This window comes from Puntigrus tetrazona, chromosome 16 (assembly GCF_018831695.1).
Source record: "Puntigrus tetrazona isolate hp1 chromosome 16, ASM1883169v1, whole genome shotgun sequence".
NCBI lineage: Eukaryota > Metazoa > Chordata > Actinopteri > Cypriniformes > Cyprinidae > Puntigrus > Puntigrus tetrazona.
In genome coordinates, this window is record NC_056714.1 from 17,557,825 (window position 1) to 17,573,456 (window position 15,632).

The 15,632-nt window shown below is 39.6% G+C and overlaps 1 protein-coding gene across 1 annotated transcript; it reads left to right on the forward strand.

Annotated features, from left to right (window-relative positions):
- The first annotated feature begins 782 nt into the window (after nucleotides 1-782).
- Nucleotides 783-15,560, forward strand: gon4lb (gon-4 like b). The gene is made up of 31 exons (XM_043260494.1): nucleotides 783-899; nucleotides 1,417-1,664; nucleotides 1,746-1,847; nucleotides 1,985-2,226; nucleotides 2,354-2,428; nucleotides 2,523-2,573; nucleotides 2,655-2,705; nucleotides 2,782-2,880; nucleotides 3,303-3,413; nucleotides 3,519-3,695; nucleotides 3,773-3,992; nucleotides 4,957-5,058; nucleotides 5,139-5,179; nucleotides 5,254-5,360; nucleotides 6,681-6,882; nucleotides 7,024-7,110; nucleotides 7,473-7,647; nucleotides 7,749-7,899; nucleotides 8,418-8,568; nucleotides 8,774-8,890; nucleotides 9,048-10,802; nucleotides 11,353-11,656; nucleotides 11,778-11,941; nucleotides 12,050-12,247; nucleotides 12,359-12,502; nucleotides 13,139-13,450; nucleotides 13,529-13,639; nucleotides 13,747-13,921; nucleotides 14,181-14,469; nucleotides 14,564-14,666; nucleotides 14,740-15,560. The coding sequence occupies exons 2-31, from the start codon at nucleotides 1,436-1,438 to the stop codon at nucleotides 14,851-14,853; spliced, it is 6,159 nt and encodes a 2,052-aa protein (XP_043116429.1). The 5' UTR covers nucleotides 783-899; nucleotides 1,417-1,435; the 3' UTR covers nucleotides 14,854-15,560.
- The last annotated feature ends 72 nt before the right edge of the window (nucleotides 15,561-15,632 follow it).

Sequence of the window (15,632 nt, forward strand, 5' to 3'; positions counted from 1 at the left end):
TTTGAATGACAAGGTTTTTCTCGCGTAGCAAACGCAAAATCACGAGCCGGTAGGTTTCTGCCCATTGTTTACAGCTTTCATATACTTTTTGAAAGTTAAATGTTAAGTTCGTTTTTTCCGTTGAGGTAATCAGCGATGGTAATTGAGTGCATTTATATTCTGCAGTTCGTTTTATTTTAAGAGATTTCACAGCTTATGAAAGTCTAGAGAAAAAAATCTTGCACTGTTCCAGTTCTGCACGAGAACGAGCACTCTCAAGTGACAACTGAAGATAAATATACGGTCCCGACGATAGACTCCTCCCTTTATGATAGCAACATTAGAATTAGGCATTATGTTATAATATCCTAGTTGAATTTCACATGCATGCTGCTAAAATTGATAAAACTATATGTTTTAGTAGCCTGGTATCAGGAAAGCGAAAGACCATTAACTGTATGTTCCATGAACTAAAATAATATTTTATTTATTTACGTTTTTTTTTATTTTGCTAACCCCCCTGACTGTAAAGTAAAAAAAAAATACTCACAGGCTGACAGCAGGGTTGAATAGAGTCGTAATAATATATAATTGTGTTTAAAAATATATAAAGAAGCAAATCAGATGGTCCCGGTAATATAAAAGTTCGTTATTGTATTTTTGGGAAAAACGTCAACGCGCCATATTTTCATCGTTAAACGCTATTTAGAGGAGCAAAACTACTAAATAAAGGTTATATTATTGAAATTTTGTCGCCGAGGGATGCAGTCGGCGTGATAGATCTACTGAGGCGTGGGAACGGTCTGTTATTGTCTGTGTTTGTGAGGGAAGGAAATTACCGGAACACCCGCCGTTTGTTGTGAAGCGGCGGGCTAATGTGTATTAGGAAGCTTCCGATGGCTACAAAAGCTTTTTCGTGGGTAAGATGATTTTTTACATTATGCAATGTGAAAACAGCAAATAACATCCTTCCGTGTCACAAATCTAAATTATTTCCATGTGATTTGTATTATTTAAGTCCGCAATGCTAACTTCAGTTAGCCAATAAGCTAACATTTGAAGAAAGAATCATACAGATTCCCTGTTTGTGATCTCCATCTCTCTGCACTTGTTAATCAGGGAATTAGAAATAAAACATATATTTTCCTTTATACACTGTTCTGGTATACCCTTTTGTTTTTAATTGAATATAAACAAAACACTTATGTATTTATAATTATAATCTTACTTTTAATAATGGGTTCTGTTCCATACTAGGTAAGTGGCTCGTTGGGTTTTTAGACATACCATAAATAATGTTGTACTATTTTGTTTATATGACTGTTAATTAATTGCTTTATTTGTTTTATAATATATTGAATACAGACTTAAAGATTGGCTGGAAGACATTAGTTTGTATAACTAGTTTTTCTTTAATGTAGTTCCCTGTCTTTTCAGGCTCAGAGACAGACTGAACATGGGGTGGAAACGCAAGTCGTCTTCTCCCGAACCGCACCCAAATCCTGCCAAAGCACCTAAGAGAGAATCTATCAGCAGGTCTTCTTTCTCTGTCAAACTGTCTCCTAGTTCTTGGAGAAGAAAGGTCTCTACCCCTACCAAGAGCAAGAGCCGGACCTTAATCCAGACACTGTCTCCAGACAGAAATGTTCTTCCGACCAATTGTGATGAGCAGAACTTTGATGCAGGTAGTGTAGTAGATACAAGCAGTATTACTTGAGTAAAGTTTACACCAGAGCTTGACATTTGGTTATTTCCTGTATGTGTAGGCCATGGTGAGGTTGACAGTGACAGTGTCCAGTCCTCCTCTCCAATTTCATCCCCACTGCAGTCAGAGGAGGATGCAGAGCTGGGTCTGGTCATCACTGTGGGTGAGTCAGACAATTTAGCTTTGCCATTAACCACATTCACTTGATAGAAAACCTTCTAACATCACTAGATAACATCACTATTGACTTTAGGGCTTTTCCAAAGTCTGATTGAAGTCTCATTGCTTGTAAACCTTTAGATGAGGACAGGTGTGAAGGGGAGGAGTGGCTAAAGAAACGAAATGGAGTGAATGTAAAGAAGGGTGGAATGACTCAGGAGGAAGAAGAGATCCCTGAGAAGAATGGAGAGATGGAGAAAATTTTAAAAGAGCCTGAGGAAGAGGAAGAGAGTGAGGAAGAGCTAAGGAAGCTGGATAGAGATTTAACACTCAAATCAAAAAAGCTCAAGCTCTCCTCTGTCAACGTTCGTAACATCATCCACGTGAGTCTGCTTTCAATGAGATGAATGAGATGAAAAAAATGCTACCATCAACTATTTTTAAAATAAATTGCAAACATTTTCCTTTTTTTTTTTTTTTTTTTTTTTTTTTTTTTTTTTTATACTTCAGGAGGTGGTAACCAATGAGCATGTTGTGGCCATGATGAAAGCTGCTATAAGAGACACACAAGATATGCCCATGTTTGTAAGTTTCTCCATTATTTAACTTTTATACTGGAGGTCTTGAAGTCTTTGGAAATTGGTTATTTTAATCGACTCTTATTTTCTGTGTAATATAGGAGCCTAAAATGACCCGTTCTAAACTCAAAGAAGTTGTAGAGAAAGGGGTGGTGAGTATTTTTTTTCTCTCTTTAAGCAGGTTTTGATTAAGTGAGGGTGTTGATTGTTGTTGTTTTTGTTTTTTTCCCCAGGGGATGGGCAATTGGAACATCTCTCCAATAAAGAAGCCATGTGAGATTAAGGTATGTATCACCTGTGAGATTTTGTGTTGTTTGTTTTTTAATTGATGTTCAATACTAATTGGTACTGTTTGCTTAGCCACCCCAGTTTGTGGACATTCCTCTCCAAGAAGAGGAGGACTCCTCTGATGAAGAGTATTGTCCTGATGAAGACGAAGAAGATGAAACAGCAGAGGAGGTGCATATCATATATAATATTTTACTTAATAATAATAAATAAATGCTGAAAAAAATTGTTCTCATGAAAATGGTAACCAGTACAATTATTTTCATATTTGTAGTATTATTTTCACATTTGTATTAAGTTACACACATCCCACAAACCCAAACGGACAAAAAAGTCAAAATATGACAAAATAACATATGCATTGTTTAAACACTGATCTCACTACTCATAAAAATGACATTCATCATGGATAATACAGTTTTTGATTGTTGAAGGATCATGTGTCACTGAAGAGTAATGACTGCTGAAAATTACCAGATTAAATTTGGTTTTGAAATACTTAATTAGAAAAGTCACTAAAGTACATTTTACAAGTACTACAGTAACAGCCTTTTGGCTGACTTATAAAAGAAAATGTTTGAATTTTCTCTCAGACTTTTTTGGAGAGTGATGTGGAGAGCACGGCCTCCTCGCCACGCGGCAGCAGACGTCCATACTCTCATACACCTCCTCAATGTGATGATGCCAGCAACAGCCCCAGACTGGTACCTTACGCATTATTATAATCGCTTGCAAACTTCTAGTTAATTCTTTTTGCACGTTATTCAAGGTTTAAGTCTCTCTTTCTTCTTCCTCCATCCTTGTCACAGAAGCCCAAGCTCTCCAGGCACTTGAGAGTTGAAGCAGTGCCTATGGGTCCCCCCGCTCCTCCTCCTCAATCCAGTGGTCCCGCACGGTCCCTTAGGGCCCCTGACCCCTTTATTGAGAAACTGCATGCTGTGGAAAAAGAACTTGAACTCAGTCCTCTCTGCATGGAGCCTTTCCAGGTACATACTCACAAAAAAATCTCTCTGCTAGTATATATGTTTTTCTCTGTAATATTAGTGTGTCTGTCTGCCCGAAGACTTTGAGCAGTGGTGGTGGAGGGGAGCCAGCTCACAGTCTGGTAGCTTGCCGTACTCGGTCAAAGCGTCCTCTGAGGGATGTCCCTCTGGATCAGCTCGAGGCAGAGCTCTGTGCGCCGGACATCACGCCAGATATGTACGATAATGTCTCCACACCAGAGGACCGTGAATGGACACAATGGCTGCAAGGACTCATGACTTCTAACCTGGACAATGAAGGTCAGCAGGTGTGGTGTATACTGCACAAGATGTTCACAAAAAATATTGTAATTGTTTTTACATTTATACATATATGTTGGCCCTTTCCAAAAAGTCACACATTTTTAATATTTTGTTGGAGAGCTTTTAGCTTGGTTATGGGACTCATTTGCCAGGGCGTTGTTTCCATAAGCCTCTGCCATTGTCACAACATTTATTTCCATCCAGATTTGCATACAAGATCTTGGCAAAATAATTTATTGTTTGTGGGAGAGTCTGACCACTGCACAAAGTCTCATCTCGTGTGTGTGTATAGTTGCTGTTCTTTTGACCAACCCTGATAATAATAATAATAATAGTAATAATGATAATGATAATAATAATAATAGGTCATTGAGCACCAAATCTGCATATTAAGATGATTTCTAAAGGAACATGTGAAACTAAAGACTGGAGTTATGGCTCCTTGAAAAGTCAGCTTTGTGAACACAAGAATAAATACTTGTTTTAGAATGTAATCATTTTTAACATTACTGTTTTTATTGTATTTTTGATCACCTAAATGCAACATTTGTAAAAATAAAAACTTTTTTCTTTAAACGTTTGAATGGTAGAACATATAATGTTATTTGGGGCTGTTTTGACACCTCTCATTCTTGTTTACTGGCCTGGGCTGAACCAGTGAACCTCCAAGTGTGGTTGTGTCCTTTAAACAAATCACTATCATGCTGGTTGCACTCAGATAAATGCTGTCAAAGCACTTTTCTTAAATGTCTTAATGGCTTCCTCTGAGTGTGACGCTAGGTTTAATGTTTGTGTGTGTGTGTGTGTGTGTGTGGTTAAGTACAACCTCTGTTTTTTTTTCCACTCATGTTTTTCTTCCCCTGACCTTTTCCCCAGTTTCCCCCTAGCATCTCTTCTCAGTGTGTGTGTTCTAACACACATAAGTTACAGTTCATCTTACAAATCATTCCCTGTATTTCAGAAGAGGCTGATGAAGACGATGACCCTGAATATAACTTCCTGGATGATTTAGATGAGCCAGATTTGGAGGATTATCGAAATGATCGTGCTGTTCGTATCACAAGTGAGTTTTTCTACAGGTTAAAATGCTCTGTTTGAAGTATTCACTTTTAGTAATGTTTTCATCATCTTTTTATTTTCCAGAGAAGGAAGTCAATGAGCTCATGGAAGAGCTGTTTGAGACAGTAAGTGGACCTTATGCTAACAGGAACAAACTAAATCCAGTCACTCCTCATTCATTTTCCCTCCTGTTTTATAGTTCCATGATGAGTTGGCTGCTAATGAACAAGATGAGGAGGGTCATGAAGAAGATGAGGAACGTGAGGCCAGTGATGCACCACAATTCAATGTCCCTCAAGCCATTAGGTAACCCCCCCCTCTTTCTGAACAAATGCATGCAAACGTGTCCTCCCTTTGGGACAGAGCAGCAAAGGAGTGCTGTGTCTGTTTGGGTAGGGAGGCAGAGAAATGCTCTAATGTGTCCAGTTGTTTCACTATAGACCCAAGACATAGAAATGGACACTGCAGAGCTACATGTACACACTCACTATAGTCTGAACACACACACCCTCCCCCTTCTGCTGAGTACTGTACAGGTGCAGGTGTGGACGTGCTGAAACAATTTCACCATATGCCTGTGCTACGTGCAGAATCCAGGCACAGAGGCTTTAAATAGAACTCATTTACTGGAAAACATAACGGCTAAATGCACGTACGCACACACACACACACACACAAACAAACCTCTGACACCTACTTAAAGGGCATCCCTTAAACTGCATGCGCCTTTTTCTTATGTTTTGATCATCAACAGTACATGTCTGAGCCCTTATTTAAAGCCCGTCATCTCTGTGGTCTTGAAGTATGAGGGTAATTAACGTTGTTACGGAAATGGCATAGTGTCAGTCTTCACAAAACTGTCATGAGATGGACATGTCACACACTGTTGCAGCTTATTTACACTTAGAAGGGATCATTACAGCTTGTAGTGATTCATGTGCGTCACTATAATCTGGGTACAGACAGAGATGTGGTTGATGGGGGTTTTAAATGTTAATGAGGTACACTGTGCTGTCTTTTTCCACACTGAGAGTGAGTGTGTGCGCGCACGGTGTCATTTATTGTAATGGTCATTTACCAGGCTAGGAAGAGTATAAGAGACTTGGCATGTTTAAATTTTTTCCTATCATATTTGATGATTGACATAACAATTCGATTTTTAATTAATGTCAGCATATATGTTGAGGAAAATATACAAATCAATGAGTATATATGCAGAGTATATATGCAGCTGTCAAATTATTTTGTTTAGGTGTGACTGGAATGTCCACTTTTCTAATTTTTCTGTAAAAAGATTTTTGCATGTAAAGAAATAAATACGACCCCACGTTGTTAATCACATTTGCATACTGCCTCTGAAAGTTTTGCCTGTCATGAAAAAAAAAAAAAATCATCAGGTTCGATTTTCTGCATTTTTGTGTCCTTATCAAGCATTTTGATATGAAAATATCAAGTAAGCAACTAGTTACTGAAATATTATGCATCACTAGTTAAGAAAACTATTAAAATACTTGAAATTTTGATTATCAGAATGTCAGTTCAACAGATTTTCTTTGCTGTAATTGCATATCAATGCTTCTTTTGCACATTATAACATCCAGTTGACCTGTTTCTATTTGTCATCAGGTTTGAGGAACCACTGGCTCACATGTTGACAGCGTGTAGGCGGACAGTCAGAGGACAGCTGGATGCTTTGCAACAGCGACGGGAGAACCAGGTTCGGACCACCCAGCATGCATCTGGGCCTGGCATGATTCTAGTGCAGCCCAGCTGTCCTCTGGTGGTCACGTCTCCTCAGAGAGCACAACTACAACAGCAAATTCAGCAAGTAAGAATTTTAAACACCACCATGCACAATAAACATGCTCAATTTACTCAATTTGGTCGCAAGGATCTAGTCATTTGTAAAAAGAATGTTGCTTTTTTCGGAAAGGTGAGATTAATGCTCCTTGTTTTTCCTCCTCTGCAGCATGTCCAGTTACTGGCACAGGTCAATATGCTGTGCACCCCAGTGGAGGCACTACAAAGTGAAGCTCAAACCACCAAACATTTCTTGGTGAGAAAATTTGGGATTAAACACAGAAACTTTAAGGATCAAGTAAAGCTAAACATGGTTTAAAAGTGACCACTGGAAAGACAATTTGTGTTGCTTCACACTTTAGAAGGAAAACAAAAAAGCTTTATACCATGTTTACTCTCTATTTTAATTTATATTATTTTCAGTTATGTTATATACATTAACATTTTTTTACATTACATTTTTATATTAGGTTATTTTTTTATTAAATTAAATTAATTACAATTAAATGTTATTATGAGAATTAAATTTGGCACTTTTCTGAAATTTTTCTAGAGATTTTGAAGAGAGACTAGTTGTTGTAATTTTACCTTTAATTATTTCCTGTCCTGTGTTGACAGGGGGAGTTGCTGTCATTTGCGGAGCGGGCAGAGAAGGAGAGGACAGTGGTTAATCCGGGTTTTAGAAGCATGTTTAGGGTCTGTAACTTGCAGTCCTCCCTCAACTTGTTGGAGGAGTTAAAGCAATGTCCCTCTCCTCTGTATCTTCCTCCCAAACCCATTCGCCCAAACTCAGGTTAGGCATCTCCTGTCTATTTCATATGACCCAATTAATCAAATCAGTCGCACATGTGTAGAGGTGTATATGTGATGACAGTGTTTTCTTTGTTTCTATAGCTCATTCGTACCCATTGCTCCCTGCTGGCCTTGCATGGTTGTTTGCCACACGCTCTGTGTTTCTTTACCCAGAGCTTCTGCCGCACTGTAGGCTTGACCCAGTCCTGCATCCCCCACGAAGCAAACATTATTACACCAAAGGAGAAGATGGGTACAGATGGCTTTGTCCTAATTACGAGAGTACAATTTTTAATGTTTTAGTATGCTGTATAAACATATGCATTAATTATATATAGTATATAGTCTAGTGTCTCGTATATTTCACTTTTTTAAAATGTGTACAAAAAAAGGTACCCATTAATGTGGATTTGTTTTTACACATTCTCTGAATTATGCCCATTTTACACAATTTCTACAATAGAGAGCAGATGTTTTTAAGTATTAAAGGATTTTTGTAATGTCTGTGAAATAGTACTTGGTCTGAGATGGTGCAATTCAATTCAATTTTTTTTTTTTTTTTTTGCAAATGTCACACCAATAATACTGGAATTGATAAGTGAAGGAAGAAATGTTAATATGGGCTCTTTGCAGAGCCTTGTTTCAAAACAAGCACTTTGTGGAGTTTGAACAACTGACACCGCCTAGCAAACACTTAGCGAAGCAGTGAGCCATACCTTCACCCAATTTACCCTGTGCCTTTCTCTCGTCCCTGATTTAACCTCTCTACAGTCTCTTAGTCTTGGGGTTGAAGCACTTTGCTCAGACAGAGTTCCCATATCACCTGATGAGCCGCTATCTAATCCGGCCCAAACGTCAGGAACAGCTACGTGTGCGTGTGAAGGACATGGTGGCCCCCAGAGCCCCACCTAACATCATCAAGGTGATATAATTTATCTATCCTGTCTTCATATACACTAATATATGAACTGATCTCTGATTGGTGGTGGACATCTGCTCCCTGCTTTTCCCAATTTTAAATAGTAAATTATCTATGATTTCAACACCGTCTGAAACAAATTAAAATACTTAATCAAGATTAACTGAGGTTAAAAAACATGACAATGTAATATTGTAATTTTTCTTAGTTTTACTGCCAGAATCGTGTGGTCCCTCTTTTGCCACTGATATGCAGACCTGTGGTGTCTGGAGAGGAACTCCCTCCTGTGGAGAGAGAGCAAGATATCCTGCCCAACTGGCTAAAGGTATAAGAAGCCTAGATTAGTGCCCATATTAGCCAATCTGAATGTGGTTAAGAATCACTGCCCTAGATTCTTTAACTAAAACCATTATAAAGCATATACATATAAAACATATACATCTGTCTGAGTATACTCCTGATGGTTTCAAATTTCTTTACAGAAAAGCTTGCCATACATCCATAGGACAGTTTGTCAGGGAAGTTTAAAGGCAACCTCCACCAACAAATGTCATACCCTTGTCTTCCCGAAAGGAACATGCTACCCCCAATTCCTTCCTAAAGGCGTCACTCTGCATCTGCACCCTTCACAGAGACCAACTCGCCCTTCACAGCCCAAATCTCGGCCTCTGCGTGGTTTCACCCATCCTGCTCTCACACCACTGGCTAAAGCTCCTCCTGCAAGTTCTGGAACTGTATTGACCAACGTCTCCACACCACTACCATCACATGGTGTAATATTATTAACACAAGCACCTAGCACTCCTATAAATGGGGTGTTCCCATTGGTTCAGCCCCCTTTAACCCCTGCACATGGGACTGTCCCACTGAGCACCTCCTATCCTGTTAACTTCCAGTATGCCACTCCAGAATTTGGGGTTGGTAATCCAGCACACCCTCCTGCCAACTTGCCCTCTACTGCAGTCCAGAGACCCCCAAGTGACATCCCTCTACTTAGTACTGAGACAGTCAAGATGTGTGGCATGCAGCAAACATCCATTAAACACAATAAGCGGACCATGCCTAGAAAATTTGCTCCTTTGAGACCAGCCCACCGGCTGCCCCAGCTCTTGCCCCTGTCCTCTGGCAATATAGGAAACGTAAGCAACCTTTCTGTCATTATGGATCAGCCAATATCCTTGAATGTCACACAGAATATTCCATCAGATAATGTCATTCTTATCAAAGCCAATGAAAATGGCACCACACCCAGACTGGTCACATCTCCCTCTCAGGACTTTGTCATACAGTTAGTTCCTGGGACACATGCCTTGAAAAACACCTCAAATTCCTACATTGGAAAGACGACACAGAGATCCAAATTTGACTCTTTGCAAACCGTGAAAGACGTCACTCCCATACAGCATAATGTGAAAAATGGTCAAAAGAATGTCTTCTCTCCTGTAACAGCAGCAGACAGTTCTCAGTTTGTGCTGGTTCAAACCGTTTCATCTACAGGCATTCCTCAGTATGTTCTTCTGCCCCAAGACTCCATCGTTCTTAACCAACCTGCTCCACTTCCTGCTGAGGGTGCACCAGAAAGTGTATCCCAGCAATTAAACTGTTCTGACATCCCTACTGGCTCCATAGTCTTAAATGACAAAGGTAGGCCTGAGGTGCCTTTAAACAACATAACGCCAGCCACATCACTGCCAATTAGAAAAGAAGACGTTGAGGAAATGGTTGGTGACCGATGGGAAGAGGAAATGGCAGGTGCTTTGTTTGGTAGTCCGCTCCTGGCACTCTCTGAGTCCTCCTGCAGCCCAGACTCCAGTTTGACCAGCACGGACAGTGGTGCTGAATCTTCTGCGACGGTGGAGACGGATGCTGTAGAGTCTCCTCCTGTCAAATCCACCTCTGGCAGACAGGAAACATCAGGAGTGCGCAAACACAGCACTGGCGATGGGAAGGAGCATCAGTCCGGTGGGGGAGAGAAACAGAGCAGCGGGAACGAGGAGAGGGAAAGTAGGGGAAATGGAGAACATGATGAAGATGAAGGTGAGAAGAATGGTGATGGAGAAGGTGGCAGGAAAACGGATGGGGATGGAAGTGGCGACAAAGGAAGGGAGGAGAAGGATGGAGATGGAGAGAGGGATGAAGAAGAGGAGGATTTTGATGACCTCACACAGGATGAAGATGAAGAGGAAGTGATGTCATCAGCATCAGAGGAATCTGTGTTGTCGGTTCCAGAGCTTCAGGTTTGTCTAAATATTTGTCAAAAAAATTGCATTTATAAATAAGAAAGATTAAAGGAGCATGCACGGTTACATTTACAGTATATAACATACAAATTAATAGGTTTATAATCAATTTGGTGCTTATATATTAGGGCTGCACAATTAATCGATTTACTAAACGCTAAATGCTATTATATTATTTTTAAAGTTCACTTATACTGCGTGCTTAATGTGTTTTGTTTAATACTTTGTGTTAATACTTTTTCCATTGTTTAATTTTTAGTGTAACGATAAATTATAGTTTAGCTTTTTTGTTTAAAGAATAAACCAATCCAATGTAGAATTGACTTTTAGGCTTAATTATGTATTAAAGTAATACAGGATTTTCATTTAGTGTTTTCAGCTTATGTTCATGTAAAAATATGGCACGCTGTTGCTTCAGATAATGGTAAAAGCATCATCCAGTGTAAATTGTGAATCATAATTAATAAACACAATTACAATTTCAGAGGAGTTATTGTATTTCTTTCTGGAGTTTTATTAATTTGTTTCCTCTGCGTTCCCTCGGTAGGAGACAATGGAGAAGTTGACCTGGTTGGCATCCGAGAGGAGACTGTGCAGAGAGGGAGACTCAGAGGAAGACAACTCGCCCACGTCCCCAACATCCCCCACCTCCCCAACCTCCCCAAATTCCCAAAACTCCCCAGCATCCCAGAATTCCCAGGAGGAGAACTCGGAAGATGAGGATGACAGTGCAATGAAGGGTGACGAGATGGAAGCAGGGGAAGGAGAAGGTGGAAAGCTTCCTGAGGGAGAGGCATTACCCGGTGACGATCCTCCTCAGATCAGCGGGAGAGGAGGGGGACGTGGAAGAGGTCAGCTCAGCTTATAACACCTGATTGTGTTTTTTTTCAGGGATTTCCGTTGAATTGAACCATTGTGGATTAATTTTTAAGTATGAATTATTCAGTTGATTCAGTGTATCTGCCCTTACAGGTCGTGGTCGCCCACCCCCTCGTAGTCTGAAGCGTGGTCGACGTCAGGAACGGGGAAGTAAAGATACTTCAAAGCTGCTCCTTTTATATGATGACCACATCTTGGACAACGACCCAATGAGAGAGAGCAAAGATATGGCTTTTGCCCAGGCTTATCTCAACAGGGTCAGACCACTTGGATCTTTGATTCACTAGCATCTCCTTTACATGGTTTATGAGAGAATCACTACATGTCTCTTTCTCTAATTACTCTCTCTTCTTGTGCTGTTGTAGGTGCGTGAGGCCTTGCAAGACATCCCTGGTAAGGTGGAGGAGTTTTTAGGGCTGCTTTATGAGTTTGACCAGGCGGGGGAGAGTCGCAGTGTTGTACAGTTGTTCTCCCAGTTGAAGGTTCTTCTCAAAGACTGGCCTGAGCTGCTCAAGGACTTTGCTGCTTTCCTTTTGCCTGAGCAAGCTCTGGAGTGTGGACTGGTAATTGCAATCATCTTATAGACAGAAGAGTGAATTGTTCAAATAACTGATTTAAATAATGCAATCACTTAAAAAAGAAAACAACTGTTTCTGTTGCTCTCCCATCCACAGTTTGAAGAGCAGCAAGCGTTTGAGAGGAGTCGTCGATTCCTGCGTCAGTTGGAAATCAGTTTTGGGGAGAATCCTTCTCATTACCAAAAGATAGTGAGAGCACTGCAGAGTGGAAGTCCTTTGAGTCCTGCTGGGATTGAAGAGGTATGTATAGATGTATTCGTGTATAAAATGCACTGCCCTGTAGAGGTACGCTACTATTCAAAAGTACACTTAATTATTTAGATGAAATAAATCTAAATCAGCATTCATTTAACTAAAACAACTAAAGATTTCTGTTTCTAATAAATGCTGTACTTTTTAAACTAACTATTCATCACAGATTCCAGACAAAAAATTATGGTTTCCACATTAATATTAAGCAAGCTATTCAACTGAGACTGTATGAAGAAATGTCTCGCACCAAATCAGCATATTAGAATGATTTCTGGATTATCATGTGAAATTGAGGACTAATATAATTGCTGCTGAAAATTCAGCTTTGCCATTAAAGAAATAAATTGCATTTTAAAATGATCAAATTTAAAATGGTAGTTTTTGAAATTATATTCAACAATTTTACTGTGCTTACTTTTCAGTGTATTTTTTAACTTGATAAATGCAGCATAGGAGTGATATTTAAAATATTAATTTAAACATCAACATGTGCATGAAATAGCATTACTTAATACTATTAACTCATTTGTCTGTAGCTTCACAGCAAGTACCTAATAACTTTTTTTTTGATTGTTTATTATTTTTGTCTTTCTCAATCCCATTATTTCTGCTTTTGTAACTCAGCTCAAAGCACAGATGGCCACCCTTCTTAAGGGCCACACGCACCTACAGGGAGAATTTTGGATGTTTTTTGATGAGATGCGTCCACCCCCAGCACGTCCCGGCCAGTTTGAGGAGGCGGTTTGGCCGGAGGACGTGGGTACTGGGACAGATGGAGAAGCAGGGATGAGTGTGGGCTCTAGAGTTGGTGTATGGGCAGGATTTGAGGAAGTCACTCTGCCTGACCTAGAGGAGGATGAAGAGTCCCACAAAATTCGACAGATCAGCAGCAGGAGGAGGAGGAGGAAAGAAATGCACACGCATGGCAACTATAAGGTATCTTCATTTGGTTCATCCCAGTGAATTCTGTTTTTCACATTTTTGTCTGGTTGGTAATCACATGCTTTTCTTCAGGACTGTGATTGGCCTGAGAAAGATTGCTTATGTCCTTGTCATGACTCCAGTCATGATGCCAAACATCGCAGGCATAAGAGAAAGGGGTGCTTGCGTTGTCATAGCAACAAGGTGCTTACTGTGTTTTAGTGGTTTCACATAACTTGTCTTTAAAATGCTTTGTTGGAGACTAGTTTCTTTATGTTTTGTTTTTATTAATAATTTTTTTTGGTCATCAGACCAGTAATGGCTCTAAGGTTCTAAAGAGTCGCGATTCTGCATTTCCGTCTGCCGATGCACAATCTGACAGGGGAGGGGAAGAAAAAGAAGAGGAAAGAGGACAAGGGGAGGATGGAGAGGCGGAGAAAGAGGTTAAAGATGAGACTGGCAGTGGAGCAAACAGTCCACATCATGGTAAAACCAAATTTCTATAAATTAATCTTAGAGAATAAAATGAAATGAGAATAAAATGTTAAATGCACAGTTCCTTAAGGTATATTTGACTTTTTTGCTTGTTTTTCTTTGCTTCATTTTAAAGAACAATTTACTTAAATCCCAAAACTTTTGAATGAACATTGAGCTAATTTTTTTTTGCTTATTTAAATCAATATATACTATATTGTTGTATGTATTACATGCATTATAACAGATATATATGTGTTTTAAAATGTAGATGTAGATGCAGATGGTGATGGGCCTGTATTGGAGGGAGGAGAGAAACCCCCTGTCCCCATCCCAGAAGAGCAGAAAATACAAAACAAAGACGATGACGAAAAGCAAAACGAAGAGGAGAGGCATCAAACGACCGTACAGAAGCATAGTAGAGATGAAGATGATTCATCTGAATCAAGAGAGAGAGATACCACTCAGCAGAGCACACTGAGTCCAGCCTTAGACACACCAGTGTGTGCCAAAAACATCTCCCTCACTCCCAGTGGAGAGAGGGTCATTCTCTGGACCAGGTGAGCACTGCCACACACTGCCGTGATGTGTTTTTGAGTATCAACTGATGTTGCTTGTGTTTTACATGGTCCTCTTTTATCATCTGTTTCTTAGGGAGGCTGATCGAGTGATCCTTACTGCCTGTCAGCAACAAGGAGCCAATCAGAGCACCTTTCAGGCTGTGTCAGAGCAACTTGGCAACAAAACAGCCAGTGAAGTAAAGAGGTTTTTTTTTTTTTCTTTTTACAGCTTATGTTCTTTGCCTTTTTTTAACATCAGTTTCTCTGCAGGTTTCAAGGAGGTTTCGGGACTTGATGCGTCTTTTCCATACGTCAGCATGCCAGGCCAGTTCAGAGGACGAAGCTGCTGAGCAGCAGTCTGCCACTGACGAGGAACAGGACTGAGCCCTGCAGTCATCAACGATTAGACTTTTCTCCATTCTTATTAACTGTCGACTTTGTGCTTTAACATACAAATGCAGTTCTTCTAGTTGGAGACTAGTCTTGCACAAACACCTGCCAAAGATGTGTTTTGAGTATGGTGACAAATGGTCGGAAGGTCTCTCTGTAACATATGAAGTATAAATCCGCCTAATATGAAGGTGTTTTCAAACACACAAATCCAACAACACAAAAGTTATTACTAAAGAATTGTAGCACAAAGATGGCTTGGGTTCTGACAGGGCCTGATTATTGAATTACTGTTGGTGGGCAAGTTTTATAGCCCTTTGAGTAAAAAATTAAATACGAGTAGTCAAACGATCCAGGAAAAAAAACTTTTTGTTAAACACTAACCAGCAGATTCACACCAACATCATTTCTAACAGATTGATTGTAAATTTTGTTAAAACCTGAACATACTGGGGGTTGGGGGGCATGTACAGTATTTTTATATCAAGGTAGTTTTGTTTTTATTTTGCTTCAGATCTTAGTTTTGTGAATGATGCACAAGTTGTTGATAATCTGGAGAGACAGTTAATAAAATAACTATTTATACTGAGTTCTGTGCGAGACTTGAAATAAAAATGTGTCTCTGTGTGTGTATATATATATATGAACACCTTACATATACATGTTCACTGATCCTTTTTTTTAATTAAAAGGCTTAAATCTATTATTGATCTGTTTTTAATCTGTTATATCCGATTATCGGTGTAATTATTTGCTAGTTTACTTGAATCTAT

Coding starts and splice junctions, on each gene's coding strand:
- gon4lb (XM_043260494.1), top strand. CDS start 1,436: ATGGGGTGGAAACGCAAGTCGTCTTCTCCCGAACCGCACCCAAATCCT. Junction 13,451..13,528: donor ACACGCATGGCAACTATAAG/GTATCTTCATTT, acceptor GCTTTTCTTCAG/GACTGTGATTGGCCTGAGAA. Junction 14,470..14,563: donor AGGGTCATTCTCTGGACCAG/GTGAGCACTGCC, acceptor TCTGTTTCTTAG/GGAGGCTGATCGAGTGATCC.